This window comes from Neomonachus schauinslandi, chromosome 4 (genome assembly GCF_002201575.2).
Source record: "Neomonachus schauinslandi chromosome 4, ASM220157v2, whole genome shotgun sequence".
In the NCBI taxonomy this organism is placed as follows: domain Eukaryota; kingdom Metazoa; phylum Chordata; class Mammalia; order Carnivora; family Phocidae; genus Neomonachus; species Neomonachus schauinslandi.
The window spans coordinates 52,006,320-52,019,297 of record NC_058406.1 but is presented as its reverse complement, the minus strand read 5'-3'; the positions used below and the strand labels follow the sequence as shown (position 1 = coordinate 52,019,297).

At 38.3% G+C, this 12,978-nt stretch overlaps 1 protein-coding gene across 2 annotated transcripts in view; it reads right to left on the bottom strand.

The window, feature by feature from the left end:
• Positions 1-12,978, bottom strand: part of RAVER2 (ribonucleoprotein, PTB binding 2) — a 92,242-nt gene continuing 79,264 nt past the window's right edge. For both annotated transcript variants that reach the window (XM_021679961.1, XM_021679962.1), the window contains exon 12: positions 1-556. In XM_021679961.1, the coding sequence (XP_021535636.1) occupies positions 410-556 (147 nt within the window). In that variant the 3' untranslated portion in view covers positions 1-409. The remainder of the gene's footprint in view (positions 557-12,978) is intronic.

Sequence of the window (12,978 nt, the reverse complement as noted above, 5' to 3'; positions counted from 1 at the left end):
GATTACTTCTAGGGAAAGTAGATTGAAATGCACAGTGGCATATAAGAAACTCATTCTTCTAAGGCTCAGGAAACAAGACCGTTTCCCATTTATTGCTTCATACTTTTATATATGGTGTCAAAATTATTCCCAGTCCTAAACAAGGAATATTGGAACATTGTTAATTTCTCCAGTGGACTATAAGTTAATACCAATTAAGATGCATCTACTTGTAATGGAAAATGTCCTGTATTATTTTATTGCTACTTATTTTTTATTTGGCAATTCTGCTTGCTGCACAATACAGTTCCTTCTGGGAAATTAGAAACCCGTATTTAAAGGATATGGCTAGTCTGAATGTAGTTAAGGCAGCAATGAACAGCAGAGATACTGCAAAAAACCTTATGAGGTTATAAGGAGAGAACTTAACTCAATATACGCGCTTCTTTTTAAAGTAGGTTTCCATGTAATAAGCTCCTGTGCCCTGAGAATGCTGGTCAACAAATTCCACAGAACCACCTTCTGGGGCAGAGATGAGATATGATGAGCCTCGCTTTTCATTTCTTAAAGAGGATACCTATGGGAAAAAGCACAATGCTAATATCTAAATTAAAAATTGGTTTATTCATTAAAGATATTTATAAGAAAAGCAATTCTGATTTGGTCTAAAAACAAAATAGGATAAATAGCAAATCTATCAAATTAAAACATTAAGATTTCTATATCAAAATCACTTGTGGAACTTTTAAAAAATACAAACCAGCCTCTGAGTGCCCTCTCCCCTCCACCCCCAATAGTTGGGGGAAAGAAAAATAAAAAGCAATTGCATTGCTTCTGCTGTCCCCACCTAGTTAAACCCCACTGCGTCAGAATACCTGTACGAGATGTCAGTATTCCTCTGACAAAGGTGAGTGGCTAAGAAGTTGAACTGCATATCAAATTAGATGGTGGGTCTGTCTAGTAACAAAAGTGGCAACGTACTAGTAGGTGTAAAAACACAAGTGGTTCCAGACCCAAGTGGAACACAGGTGTGCATGGGGAATTCAAGACCGTTTCCAGAGCTCAGAGGAAGATGGCAGAATAGGAAGATCCTGAGCTTACCTCATCCCATAGGGGCAACAATGACATCTATGCAACTAATTCTGAAGATGACCTGAAGACTCACAGATCTTCCACAGCCAATAGAAGGCTACATGGAAAAGGGTAGGAGGAGCAGAAATGCAATATAGAACCAAACCCCAGCACAACTACCCACAAACAGGAGGGACATCATAAGCACAGAGGAGCAAGGGGATCAGAGCCCACACCCAACAGCCTGCACTGGGAAGCTGAGTATCCATACCTCTGGCTTTCAAAATCAGCAAGGCTTACCTCCAGGAGAGCTGGAGGGCTGTAAGAAACTGAGTCTCCACCGTTAAAGAGCCAACAAGCCAAATAACAGCCCAAGACACAGCACGAAAGAGTTTGAAAAGTACCTGGGCTATACATGGAGATTATTGACTGATTTTAGGACATGTGCCCGTGGGGCAGGCATCTGCAGGAGTTTTCTCTGGAAATAAAAGTGCTGGCAGGTGCCATTTTTCTTGCCTTTCCCCAGCCTAGATAGCCAGAGGCTTCCAGGAGTCAGTTCTAGCACTCTTCATCTGCCTTGCTAGCACTACATGCCCCATCATGTCATTCCTTCGTGGACCTGCCCGGGGCAGGGGAGGGACGCAAACCCTCTCCACCAGCACACACGCAGCAAAGAGGCTCATTACTATACAGATAGCTGGGCTGAGTGCCAACCCTGCCCACCAGTGAGCCTACGGTGGCTGCAGTCAGGCCTCTAAGCCAGCAGCACAGAAAGCAAACCCTACCCACCAGTGCACCCACAGTAGCTGCAACCAGGCCTCACAGGGAGCAAGCCCTGCATGCCTGGCCACTTGCAATAGTCATAGCTCAGCCACAACAGTAGGGCACATGTAGCCCACACAGGGAACACCCTTGGAGTACTTGGTTCTAGTGACTAGCAACAGTTTACAACAGGGCCCCTTCTACACAAAGCCACTACTTTCAAGATCAGGAGACATAGCTGACCTGCTTAATATGTAGACAAACAAGGAGTTAGACAAAATGACACAAAGGAATATGTCCCAAATGAAAGATGACAAAAATCACAGAAAAAGAACTAAATAAAACAGAGATAAGCAATTTGCTTGATAAAAAGTTCAAAGTCATGGTCATAAAGATACTCACCAGACGAGAGAAGAGTGGATGAACTCAGAACTTCAACAGAGAGATAGAAAATATAAAAACCAATCAGAGGTGAAGAATATGAAAGCTGATACGAGCAATACACTAGTGGGAATCAACAGATTAGAGGATGCTGAAGAATGGATCAGGGATCTGGAAGACAGGGTAATGGGAAGCAACCAGGCTGAACAGCAAAAAGAATAAATAATGACAGGTTAAGAGACCTCTGCAACATCATCAGAATAATAACATTCACATTATAAGAACCCAGAAGGAGAAGAGAGAGAGAGAAGGCAACAGAACTTACTTGAAGAAATAACATCTGAAAACTTTCCTAATCAGGGGAAAACAGACATTCAGGTCCAGGAAACACAGAGAGCCCCAAACAAGATGAGCCCAAGGATGTCCACACCAAGAGTCATAATAATTAAAATGGCAAAAATTAAAGATGAGGAGGGAATCGTACAAATAAGAGATAAGTAAACAGTTACATACAAGGGAAACCCCATAAGGGTATCATCTGATTTTTCAGCAGAAACTTTACAATCCAGAGGAGTGGCATGCTATATGCAAGGTGCTGAAAGGATAAAACTGACAACCAAGAACACTATATTCAGCCTTACAAGAAATGTTAAAGAGAGTTCTTTAAGTGGAAAAAAGGCCATAACTAGAAGAAAATTATGAAAGAAGAACTTTTGCTGGTAAAAGTAAACATAGTAAAGGTAGTAGATCAATCACAAAGCTAGTAAGGAGATTAAAACACAAAAGTAGTAAAATTAATTATATATTCAAAAATTAGTCAAGGGGTACACAAGATATAGAATAAGACATCATATACATAAAATGTGGAAGGAGTAAAAATTTCATGCTTTTAAAATGTGTTTGAGCTTAAGTGACCATCAAACTCAATGTAGACTGCTGTATACACATAGGATGTTATATATGAACCCAGTGGTAACCAAAACCCTCTAATAGGTAAAGAGAAAGGAATCTAAGCATAAAACACTCAAGAAAGCCATCAAACCACAAGGGAGGAGAGCAAAAGAAGAAAGGGACAAAACAAAAAAGTTAACAAAATGACAAAGAACACATCAATACTTACTTTAAATGTAAATGGACTGAATGGTCCAATCAAAAGACACAGAGTGGATAAAAAGAGTAAGACCCAAAGACCCATCTATATGCTACCTACAAAAGACTCACTTTAGACTTAAAGACATATACAGACTAAAATGAAGATATAGAAGAAAGTTATTCCATGTATATGGAAGCCAAAAAAACCCCCAAATCAAAAAACAAACCCCACAGCTGGGGTACCAATACTCAGATAAAATAGACTTTAAAACAAAGACTGTCACAAAAGAAAAAAAGGTCATTACATATTGATAAAGGGATCAATCCAAGAAGATATAACAATTGTAAATATTTGTGCACCCAATTTAGGAACACCTAACTATATAAAAAAAATATTAACAGACATAAGGGAGAAACTGGCAGTAATACAATAAAAGTAGGGGATGTTAACACACTACTTACATCAATGTATAGGTCATCCAGACAGAAAAATGAATACGGAAACAATGGCTTTGAATAAAACTTTAGACCAGAGGGACCTAACAATATATACAGAACATTCCATTCCAAAAGGACAGAATACATATTCAAGGGCATGTGGGACATTCTCTAGGATAGATAGGCCACAAAACAAATCTCAATATGTTTAAGAAAACATATCAAGTATCTTTTCTGATCAGAGCAGTTAGAAATCAATTAGAAGGAAAAAAACTGGAAGAAACACAAACACATGTAGGCTAAATAACATGTTACTAAACAACCAATAAGTCAATGAAGAAATCAAAGAGCTTATCAGAAAAATACCTGGACATAAATGAAAATGGAGATGCTACAGTTCAAAATCTTTAGGATGCAGCTAAAGCAGTTCCAAGAGGGAAGTTCACAGCAATACATGCCTACCTCAAGAAACAAAAACTTCAACAATCTAACCTTATGCTTAAAGGAACTAGAATAAGAACAAAAGCCAAAGTTAGCAGAAAGAAGGAAATACTAAAGATCAGAATGGAAATAAATGAAATAAATCCTTAAAAAACAACAGGAATGATCAATGAGACTAAGAACTTGTTCTCTGAAAATTGATACACCATTAGCCAACTAATCAATAAAAAAAAAAGAAAACCCAAAATTGGAAATGAAAGTTACAATGGATACCTCAGAAATACAAAAAATATATAATTACTACAGAAAATTATATGCCAACAAATTGGACAAACTAGAAGAAAGAAATTCCTAGAAACATACAATCTTCTAAGACTGAATCAGAAAGAAACAGAAAACCTGAATAGACCAATTACTATTAAGAAAATTGAATCAGTAAGCAAAAAAATTCCCAACAAGCCTAAGACCAGATGGCTTTACAGGTGAATTTTACCAAATATTTTTTTTTTTTTTAAGATTTTATTTATTTATTTGAGACAGAATGAGAGACAGAGAGCATGAGAGGGAGGAGGGTCAGAGGGAGAAGCAGACTCCCTGCTGAGCAGGGAGCCCGATGTGGGACTCGATCCCGGGACTCCAGGATCATGACCTGAGCCGAAGGCAGTCGCCCAACCAACTGAGCCACGCAGGCGCCCCGAATTTTACCAAATATTTAAAGAAGTGTTAACTCCTATTCTCAAACTATTCAAAAAAATAGAAGAGGAAGGAATGCTTCCAAATTCATTCTATATGGCCAGCATTACCCTGATACCAAAACCAGACAAAGATACAACCAAAAAAAATTACAAGCCAATATCCTTCATGAACATAGTTGCAAAAATCTTCAAAAAATATTAGCAAACTAAATTCAAAAATACTTAAAAAGACCATACACCACCGTCAAGTGGGATTTATTCCAGGGATGCAAGGATGGCACAATATACACCAATCAATGTGATACACCACATTTACAAAGGGAAGGATCAAAGTCATGATCACCTCAATAGATGCAGAAAAAGCATTTGACAAAATTCAACATGAATTCATGATAAAAACTCAACAGAGTGGGTAAGGAGGGATCATAACATAATAAAGGCCATCTATGACAACCCATTGCTAACATACTCAATGATGAAAAATAGAGCTTTTCCTCTAAGATCAGGAACAAGACAAGGATGTCCACTCTTGCCACTTTTATTCAATGTACTATTGGAAGTCCTAGCAATTGCAATCAGACAAGAAGAAAAGGCATCCAAATTGATAATAAGTTAAACTGTCAATATTTGCAGAGAACAGGATACTATATGTAGAGAACCCTAAAGACTCCACCAAAACCTGTTAGAATTTATAAATGAATTCATGGGTACCTGGGTGGTTCAGTTAAGCATCTGACTCTTGATTTTGGCTCAGATCATGATCTCAGGGTCATGAGATCGAGCCCCACATGAGGCCTGCGATGGGTGTGAAGACTACTTAAGATTCTCTCTTGCCCTCTCCTTCTGCCCTTCCCCTCTGCACACTCTCTCTCTAAAATAAAGAAATCTTTAAAAAAAAAAAATAAATGAATTCAGGAAAGTTGTGTAATACAAAACTAATATACAGAAATATGTTGCATTTCTATACACTAATAATGAAATAACAGAAAGGGAAATGAAGAAAAAAATACCCATTTACAACTGCATCAAAAGAATCAAATATTTAGGAATAAATTTAACCAAGGAGGTGAAAGACCTATCTTCTGAAAACCATAAGACACTAATGACAGAACTCAAAGATGACAAAATACATGGGAAAATATACCATGTTCATGGACTGGAAGAATATATTCTTAAAATGTCCATAATACCCAAAGCAATCTACCAATTTAATGCAATCTCTATCAAAATACCACAGTATTTTTTCAGAACTATAGCCAAAAAAAAAAAAAAAAAAAAAAATCCAAAAATTTGTCTGGAACTACAAATAAGCCCCTAAATAGCCAAAGCATCTTGCAAAAGAAGAACAAAGCTGAAGGTATCACAATCCCAGATTTCAAATTATATTACAAAGCTGTAGTAATTAAAACAGCATGGTGTTAGCACAAAAACAGATACATAGATCAACCGAACAGAATTGAGAGCCCATGTTTATGTGGTCAATTAGTAACAACAAAGAAGGCAAAAATAAACAATTGAGCAAAGACCGTCTCTTCAATAAATGGTACTGAGAAAACTGAACAACTATATGCAAAAGAATGAAACTGAATCCCCTTACACAGTACACAAAATAAATTCAAAATAGATTAAAGACCTAAATGTGAGACCTAAAACCATAAAACTCATATAAGAAAATAGACAGTAATCTCTTGGACATCAAACTTTTCTGGATATGTCTCCTCTAAGGAAAGCAAAAGCAAAAAACCCCAAACCAACCAACAAAAATCAAAATTGGGCTTACATCAAACCAAAAAAGATTTCGCACAGTGAAGGAAACCATCAACAAAACAAAAACCAAACCCATCTGCTCCTTCCAGCCCACTCCAAGTCATCAGTGTCTCTCTAGAAGGAGTTGTTACACATGCCTGTGCCCCAGCTTTTATGGCTGCCACCCAAGGGATGGTCTCTAGATAGCCTGACTCTGATAGCCAACAGAACTTATATTCATGTGTCCTACAGTACTGTAGGACACAAAAAACAAATTCTTAATGGATGCAGGAACATCCTCTCTACCCCCAACCTATGACTATATACCTGGGCCCAGCACAGAGGGAACAGGCAAAACCTTCCATTTCTATCTATTCCTGGAAGAGGTTTAACTACATACTTCCCCAGCTGCTGCCTGAGTGTCCAGGTTCTAATCAGCCTGCATCTAGGTGCTAACTGCAACCCATCCTTTTAGGACACTGACAAGTCTTAGTGCACCCTCAACTACTAAGAGTCACTAAGAACGAAGGAGGAGGCTTGGATCATCACAAAAGTTTGAGGGACACTAAGAGCTCAGGCCAGGTTCATCCCCTACACAACACCATTCTGTGAAGACTAGGAGAGGTGGCTATTTTATCTAATGTGCAGAAACCAACAGAGAGAGTCAAAGACAATGAAGAAACGGAAATGTGTTGCAAACAAAAGGACAAGATAAATATCCAGAAGCAGATTGCAATTAAACAGAGATAAGTGATTTACCTGAGAGGAGTTTGAAATAACAGTCAAAAAGTTTAAGAAAATAATGCATGAACAAAGTGAGAATTTCAACAGAGACAGAAAATATCTTAAAAGTACCAAACAGAAAACTCAGAGCTGAAGAATACAACTCAACTGAAAAAAATTCAACAGAAAGGTTCAGCAGCAGACTAGATCAACCAGAAGAAAGAGTTAATGAACTTGAAGACAGGTCAGTGGAATTCACCCAATCAGGGTTGTAAAAAAAAAGAATAAAGATAGCTTAAGGGACTTATGGATCACCATCAGACAAATCAATATATACATTATAGAGGTCCCAGAAGGAAAGGAGAGAGAAAAAGGGGCAGAAAGCTTTTTCAAAGAATGGATGAAAATTTTCCTACCCTGAGGGAAGAAACAGACATCCAGATCCATAAAGCCCAACAAGTACCAAACAAGATGAATTCAAAGAGGCCTATACGGAGACACATTACAATTAAATTATTAGATATTAAAGATAAGGAGAGACTCTTAAAAGCAGCAAGAGAAAAGTTGTTATGCAAGGGAACCCCCTTAAGACTATAAGCAGATTTTTTAGCAAACCTAAAACCATAAAACTCTTAGAAGAAAACATGGGTGGTAAACTCCTTGGCATCAGTCTTGGTGATGATTTTTGGGTTTAACACCAAAAGTTAAAGGAAACAAAAGCAAAAAACAAAGCAGAGGGGAGCACAAGAAACTGAAAAGCTTCTGCACAGCACAGGATACCATTAACAAAATGAAAAAGCAACCTACTAAAGGAGAAAATACTGGCAAATCATGTATCTGATAAGGGGTTAATGTCCAAAATAGATAAAGCGCTCACGCAACTCAACAGCAAAAAACCAAACTGCTATTATAAAATGGACAGAGGATCTGAATAGACAACTGTCCAAAATGTAGAGATAGCCAATAGGTACATGAAAAGATGTTCAATAGCACTAATAATCAGGGAAATGCAGATCAAAACCACAGACAGCAGGAATGCATAAGCCTGTGATGGTACATGGAAGAGAGTAGTGGCAAATGAAGTTGGAAAGACATGCTGGCCTCAGTCACGGAGGGGGTGAGAATGAGATATCACCTCATACCTAATAGAATGACTATTATCAAAAACAAGAGATGTTAACTATATTGGAATTAAAAACTTAATAAAAAAAGATGAGATAAGTGTTGGTGAAGATGTGCAGAAAGGGGAAACTTTATGCACTACTGGTGGGAATGTAAATTGGTGCAACCACTATGAACAAAAGTAGAGCGGTTCCTCAAAAAATTAAAAAATAGAACTACCATTCAATCTAGCAATTCCAGTTTTGGGTATTTATCTGAAGGAAACAAAAACACTAACTTATTAGTGATATATGGGCTCCCATGTTCACTGCAGCATTATGAAAGCAACCTAAGCATCCATCAATGGATGAATGGATACAGAGAATCTCTCTCTCTCTCATGCACATACAGTGAGAGAGAGAGAGAGAGAGAGAGAGATTATTCAGCCATAAAAGGAGAAAATTTGTGACAACATAGATGGAGCTTGAGGGCATTATGGTCAATAAGTCAGCTAGAGAAAGACAAACACCTTATGATTTCATAGGTGAAATCTAAAAAATCTAAAAAACAAAGAAGAGAAAGCAAATGAAACTATAGATACAGAACACAGATTGGTGGTTGCCAGAGATGGTGGGGAGTAGGGTGGGTGAAATGGGTGAAGGTGGTTAAAAGATACAAACTTTCATTAATAGGTAAGTAAGTCTTAGGGATATAATGCACAGCATGGTAACTATAATAATACTGTGTTGTATATTTAAAAGTTGCTACAAGAGGGGCACCTGGGTGGCTCAGTTGGTTAAGCGTCTGCCTTCAGCTCAGGTTGGTCCTGGGGTCGAGCCCCGCATCGGGTTCTCTGTTTGGCAGGGAGTCTGCTTTTCCCTCTGCCTCTGCCCCGCTCATGCTCTCTCTCTCACGCTCTCTAATAAATAAAATCTTTTTTAAAAAGTTGCTACAAGAGTAGATCTTAAAAGTTCTCATCAAAAGAAAAGAATCTGTAACCCTGTGTGGTGATGAATGTTAAACTAGACTTCCTATAACGATCATTTCACAATATATGCAAATACTGATGTTGTAGACTTGAAACTAATGTTATATACCAACTATATCTCCATTAAAAAAAGAAATTCCACTCTAGATTAAGATTGCCTGCAACAAAATTGCATACGAAGACCCTAATTCCTCCACTATCAAGCCTCTAATTATTCTCTTCAGCTGCCTTTTTCATTTGACCCCCTTTGTTGGTCTGGTGGCCTTACTGCATGTTAGACCGTGGCCACTAACACCATCAGACTCTTAGCTTCAGGTATAAAGAACTCTTTTTCTTTTCTTTCTTCTTCTTATTTTTTAAATTTTATTATGTCAGTCACCATACATTACATCATTAGTTTTTGATGTAGTGTTCCATGATTCATTGTTTGCATATAACACCCAGTGCTCCATTCAGTATGTGCCCTCCTTAATACCCATTACCGGGCTAACCCATGAACTCTTTTTCTTATTAGCGTTCTTCCTCTAATAAATAATCAGTCCATTAAATTAAATTTTGAAAAGCTACTTGTTTGATAACCCCATCCATTTTTCAAAGATAACAGGGAACAGGGAAAGAAATAATACCTAACTCTAGGATCTGGAAATTGCACACTTTCAATTCCTTTCCCTTGATTCTTCCTGCTGTGTGGTAATCCATATTTCCTGTCTTAGTATAAAGCAAATCAATAATCTGAATTTTCCTTTCTTTCTATACTATCTTTATTCTCAGAGGCCAGGGAGGAATTTATTAGGTGCTTTCACTGAAAGGACTTCCCAGTTGTGCTACATCATCCACAGGAAGAATCAAGTGAGATGTAGGAGATCAGCAAAACACTTCACTGAGCAGCACGGGGAAGATCAGTAAGAAGAGGAAAGGAAAATGGATGTCATTATCACCCATACGATATTGGGAGAAAGATGGTTTTTCTGATATGCTCTATCTAACATATCTAATCATTAGTGCAAGGACTGCTGGGGACAATGGGAAGTGATGATAGTTGATTACGATTTTTGAAACAAAGCTCAGTGTTCTCAGAGAAATAAATCTGGATCAAACATCAGGAAAAGGGAAAACCACAAAAGATGAGAAGAGTATAAAGCAGGCAAACACTCTTCCTTCTAGTTCATATTAGCAGGATACAGACCTCCATTTCTTCATAGACTAACTATTGAGGACACCGGGCTGTGTGCTATGGGGTTACCTAGATAAATGAAGCTGGTAGTGTGCCCTCCCAATGCTCATATCCTAGGAGGGGAAGTAAGAAAAGCACAAAACTAATTTCTAAAAGGAGAATGCCACCGTGCCAAATGAGACGTAGAGGTGAAGTGCTCAAGCTTTTCATAGAAGGGAAAATGGGAGAGGAGAGTTTGAGAAACATGGGCAAAATTCTCATGGATGAGAAGGCATCTGGATGGCCTGGGAGGGGATGTCAGTTGTGGACACGAAGAGAGTGGGAATGGCCCTTCTGGCCGAGAGGCGATGCCTGAGCAAAGGCAAGTGGCAGGAAGGCACGGGCCTGGGAGGACACGCAGTGGCCGATCCATGGAAAAGAGTGCAGCAAATGAGGTTGGGAAGGCAAGCTGGCCTCAGTCATGGAGGGGCTGGAATGCCAGGCTAAGGATTATCAGTGGAATCATAAATCTGATCATGGAATCTGGAAAATGTAATAAGCAGCTCTATAAAAAGTGTGATAATGGAAGAGATAGGCATCAGATACACACATGTGGGCAAACACAGATTATATGTGATTTAAAACTTTGGTTAAAATTTTACATGGAATAAATAAGTGAGAAAGTGGTACACTTTGAAAATCTGAAAAAAAAAAAATTTCAATGGGCATTTATGCTTGGAGAGACTAAAGAAAGACACTGAGAAGAAGAGAATGTCTACTATTCAGGTGTAAACCAAATTAGCAAGATATCTAAACCATAATACATTTGAGAGAGAAACTGACAAAATTGAATGATGATGCTATTCTACACCGTATCGCTGACATCAGCCCTGTGCAGTAGCAGAAAAGGAACTATCTCCATTGAATAGATGTGAAAACAAAAGCTCAGATACCTTAGGTGACCTGGCTGAAATCACAAGGTTATTAAATGTTAGAGCCATGAATCCAACCCATTTTTTTCTCACTCTGGTATCCTTTTCATTAATCCAATCCGCCTTATTTCTAAAAATAGATTTTGTGTTCAGTTAGGATGAAGCCCATTCTGTAACTATGCAGCTGCTATTTTATTTTTGGATTTAAAGAAAGAAATCTTATTTTCTTCTTTTAATTAAAGCAAATATTTTTATCTTCATGTAAATGTAGACTCATTTCCTTTTGTTCCCATGTGAATTTAGAAAAGAGAACGTTGCGGTTTCATTTTTGGACTGGCAAAGTTTAATACTTAGTGTGTCTTAAGCTCGATATTTAAGCTCACTTCCATAATTGAACTGAAGGCTAATTTTAAAAGGCTAATGAGAATTCACAAAAACGGGATTGTGACTATCCCCAGGGAGATTCTTTTGGGATAGGTTCATGCCAATAGTGAACTGGGTTCAGCTCCTTACTACTGGTCGGAAGTCACACTAGTATTTGGTCCTGCTCTTCTGACAGGACGGGAACCGCGGGGTGGGTAGTCCTCGAAATACAAAATCAAATTGGTTTTTTGAAAATTCTGCCTCTACTTAGGACTCCTCAGCCCCACTTTTTTTTTTTTTTTAAATGAATTATAGGCCTGGCCTCTTTTTTTTTTTTTTTTTAAGATTTTATTTATTTATTTTAGAGAGAGGGAGCACACGAGTGGCGAGGAGAGGCAGAGGGAGAGGGAGAATCCTGAGCAGACACTGTGCTGAGCACGGAGCCTGATGTGGGGGCTCATTCTCACGACCCTGAGATCATGACCTGAGCGGAAATCAAGAGCTGGACACTTAACTGACTGAGCCACCCAGGCGCCCCTCCTCAGCCTCACTTTTACCTTTAGCCCCACTTTACCTTCTCTGCGTCTTTTGTCTCATTAGTGGAGTTAGATTAGATGGAGAACCTAAAACGAACAACTGCACTAGTTCTTCTAGAATCTGTATCAACCCCTTAATATTCTTTTCTTATGGTTTCAAGTCCAGCTTTTGGACTTTATACCTAGAGAAACATGAATTAATTTATCTTCTCTGCATTAAGCATAGTTCACTTCTAAAATTTTATTTAAATACAATTTTTCTCTTGGGGCGCCTGGGTGGCTCAGACGGTTAAGCGTCTGCCTTCGGCTCAGGTCATGATCCCAGGGTCCTGGGATCGAGCCCTGCATCGGGCTTCCTGCCTGGCAGGGAGCCTGCTTCTCCCTCTCCCTCTGCTGCTCTCCTTGTGTTGCCTCTCTGACAAAGAAATAAAATCTTTTTAAAAAATACAATTTCTCTCTCTTCCCCAGTTAAAAATATCTTAAAACCAAATTTGCTTTATTTTGTGACATTAATGACATAACAATGTCTCTTCCTCATATATATGCATAGATATTTCCAATTTTCACATTAATTTTT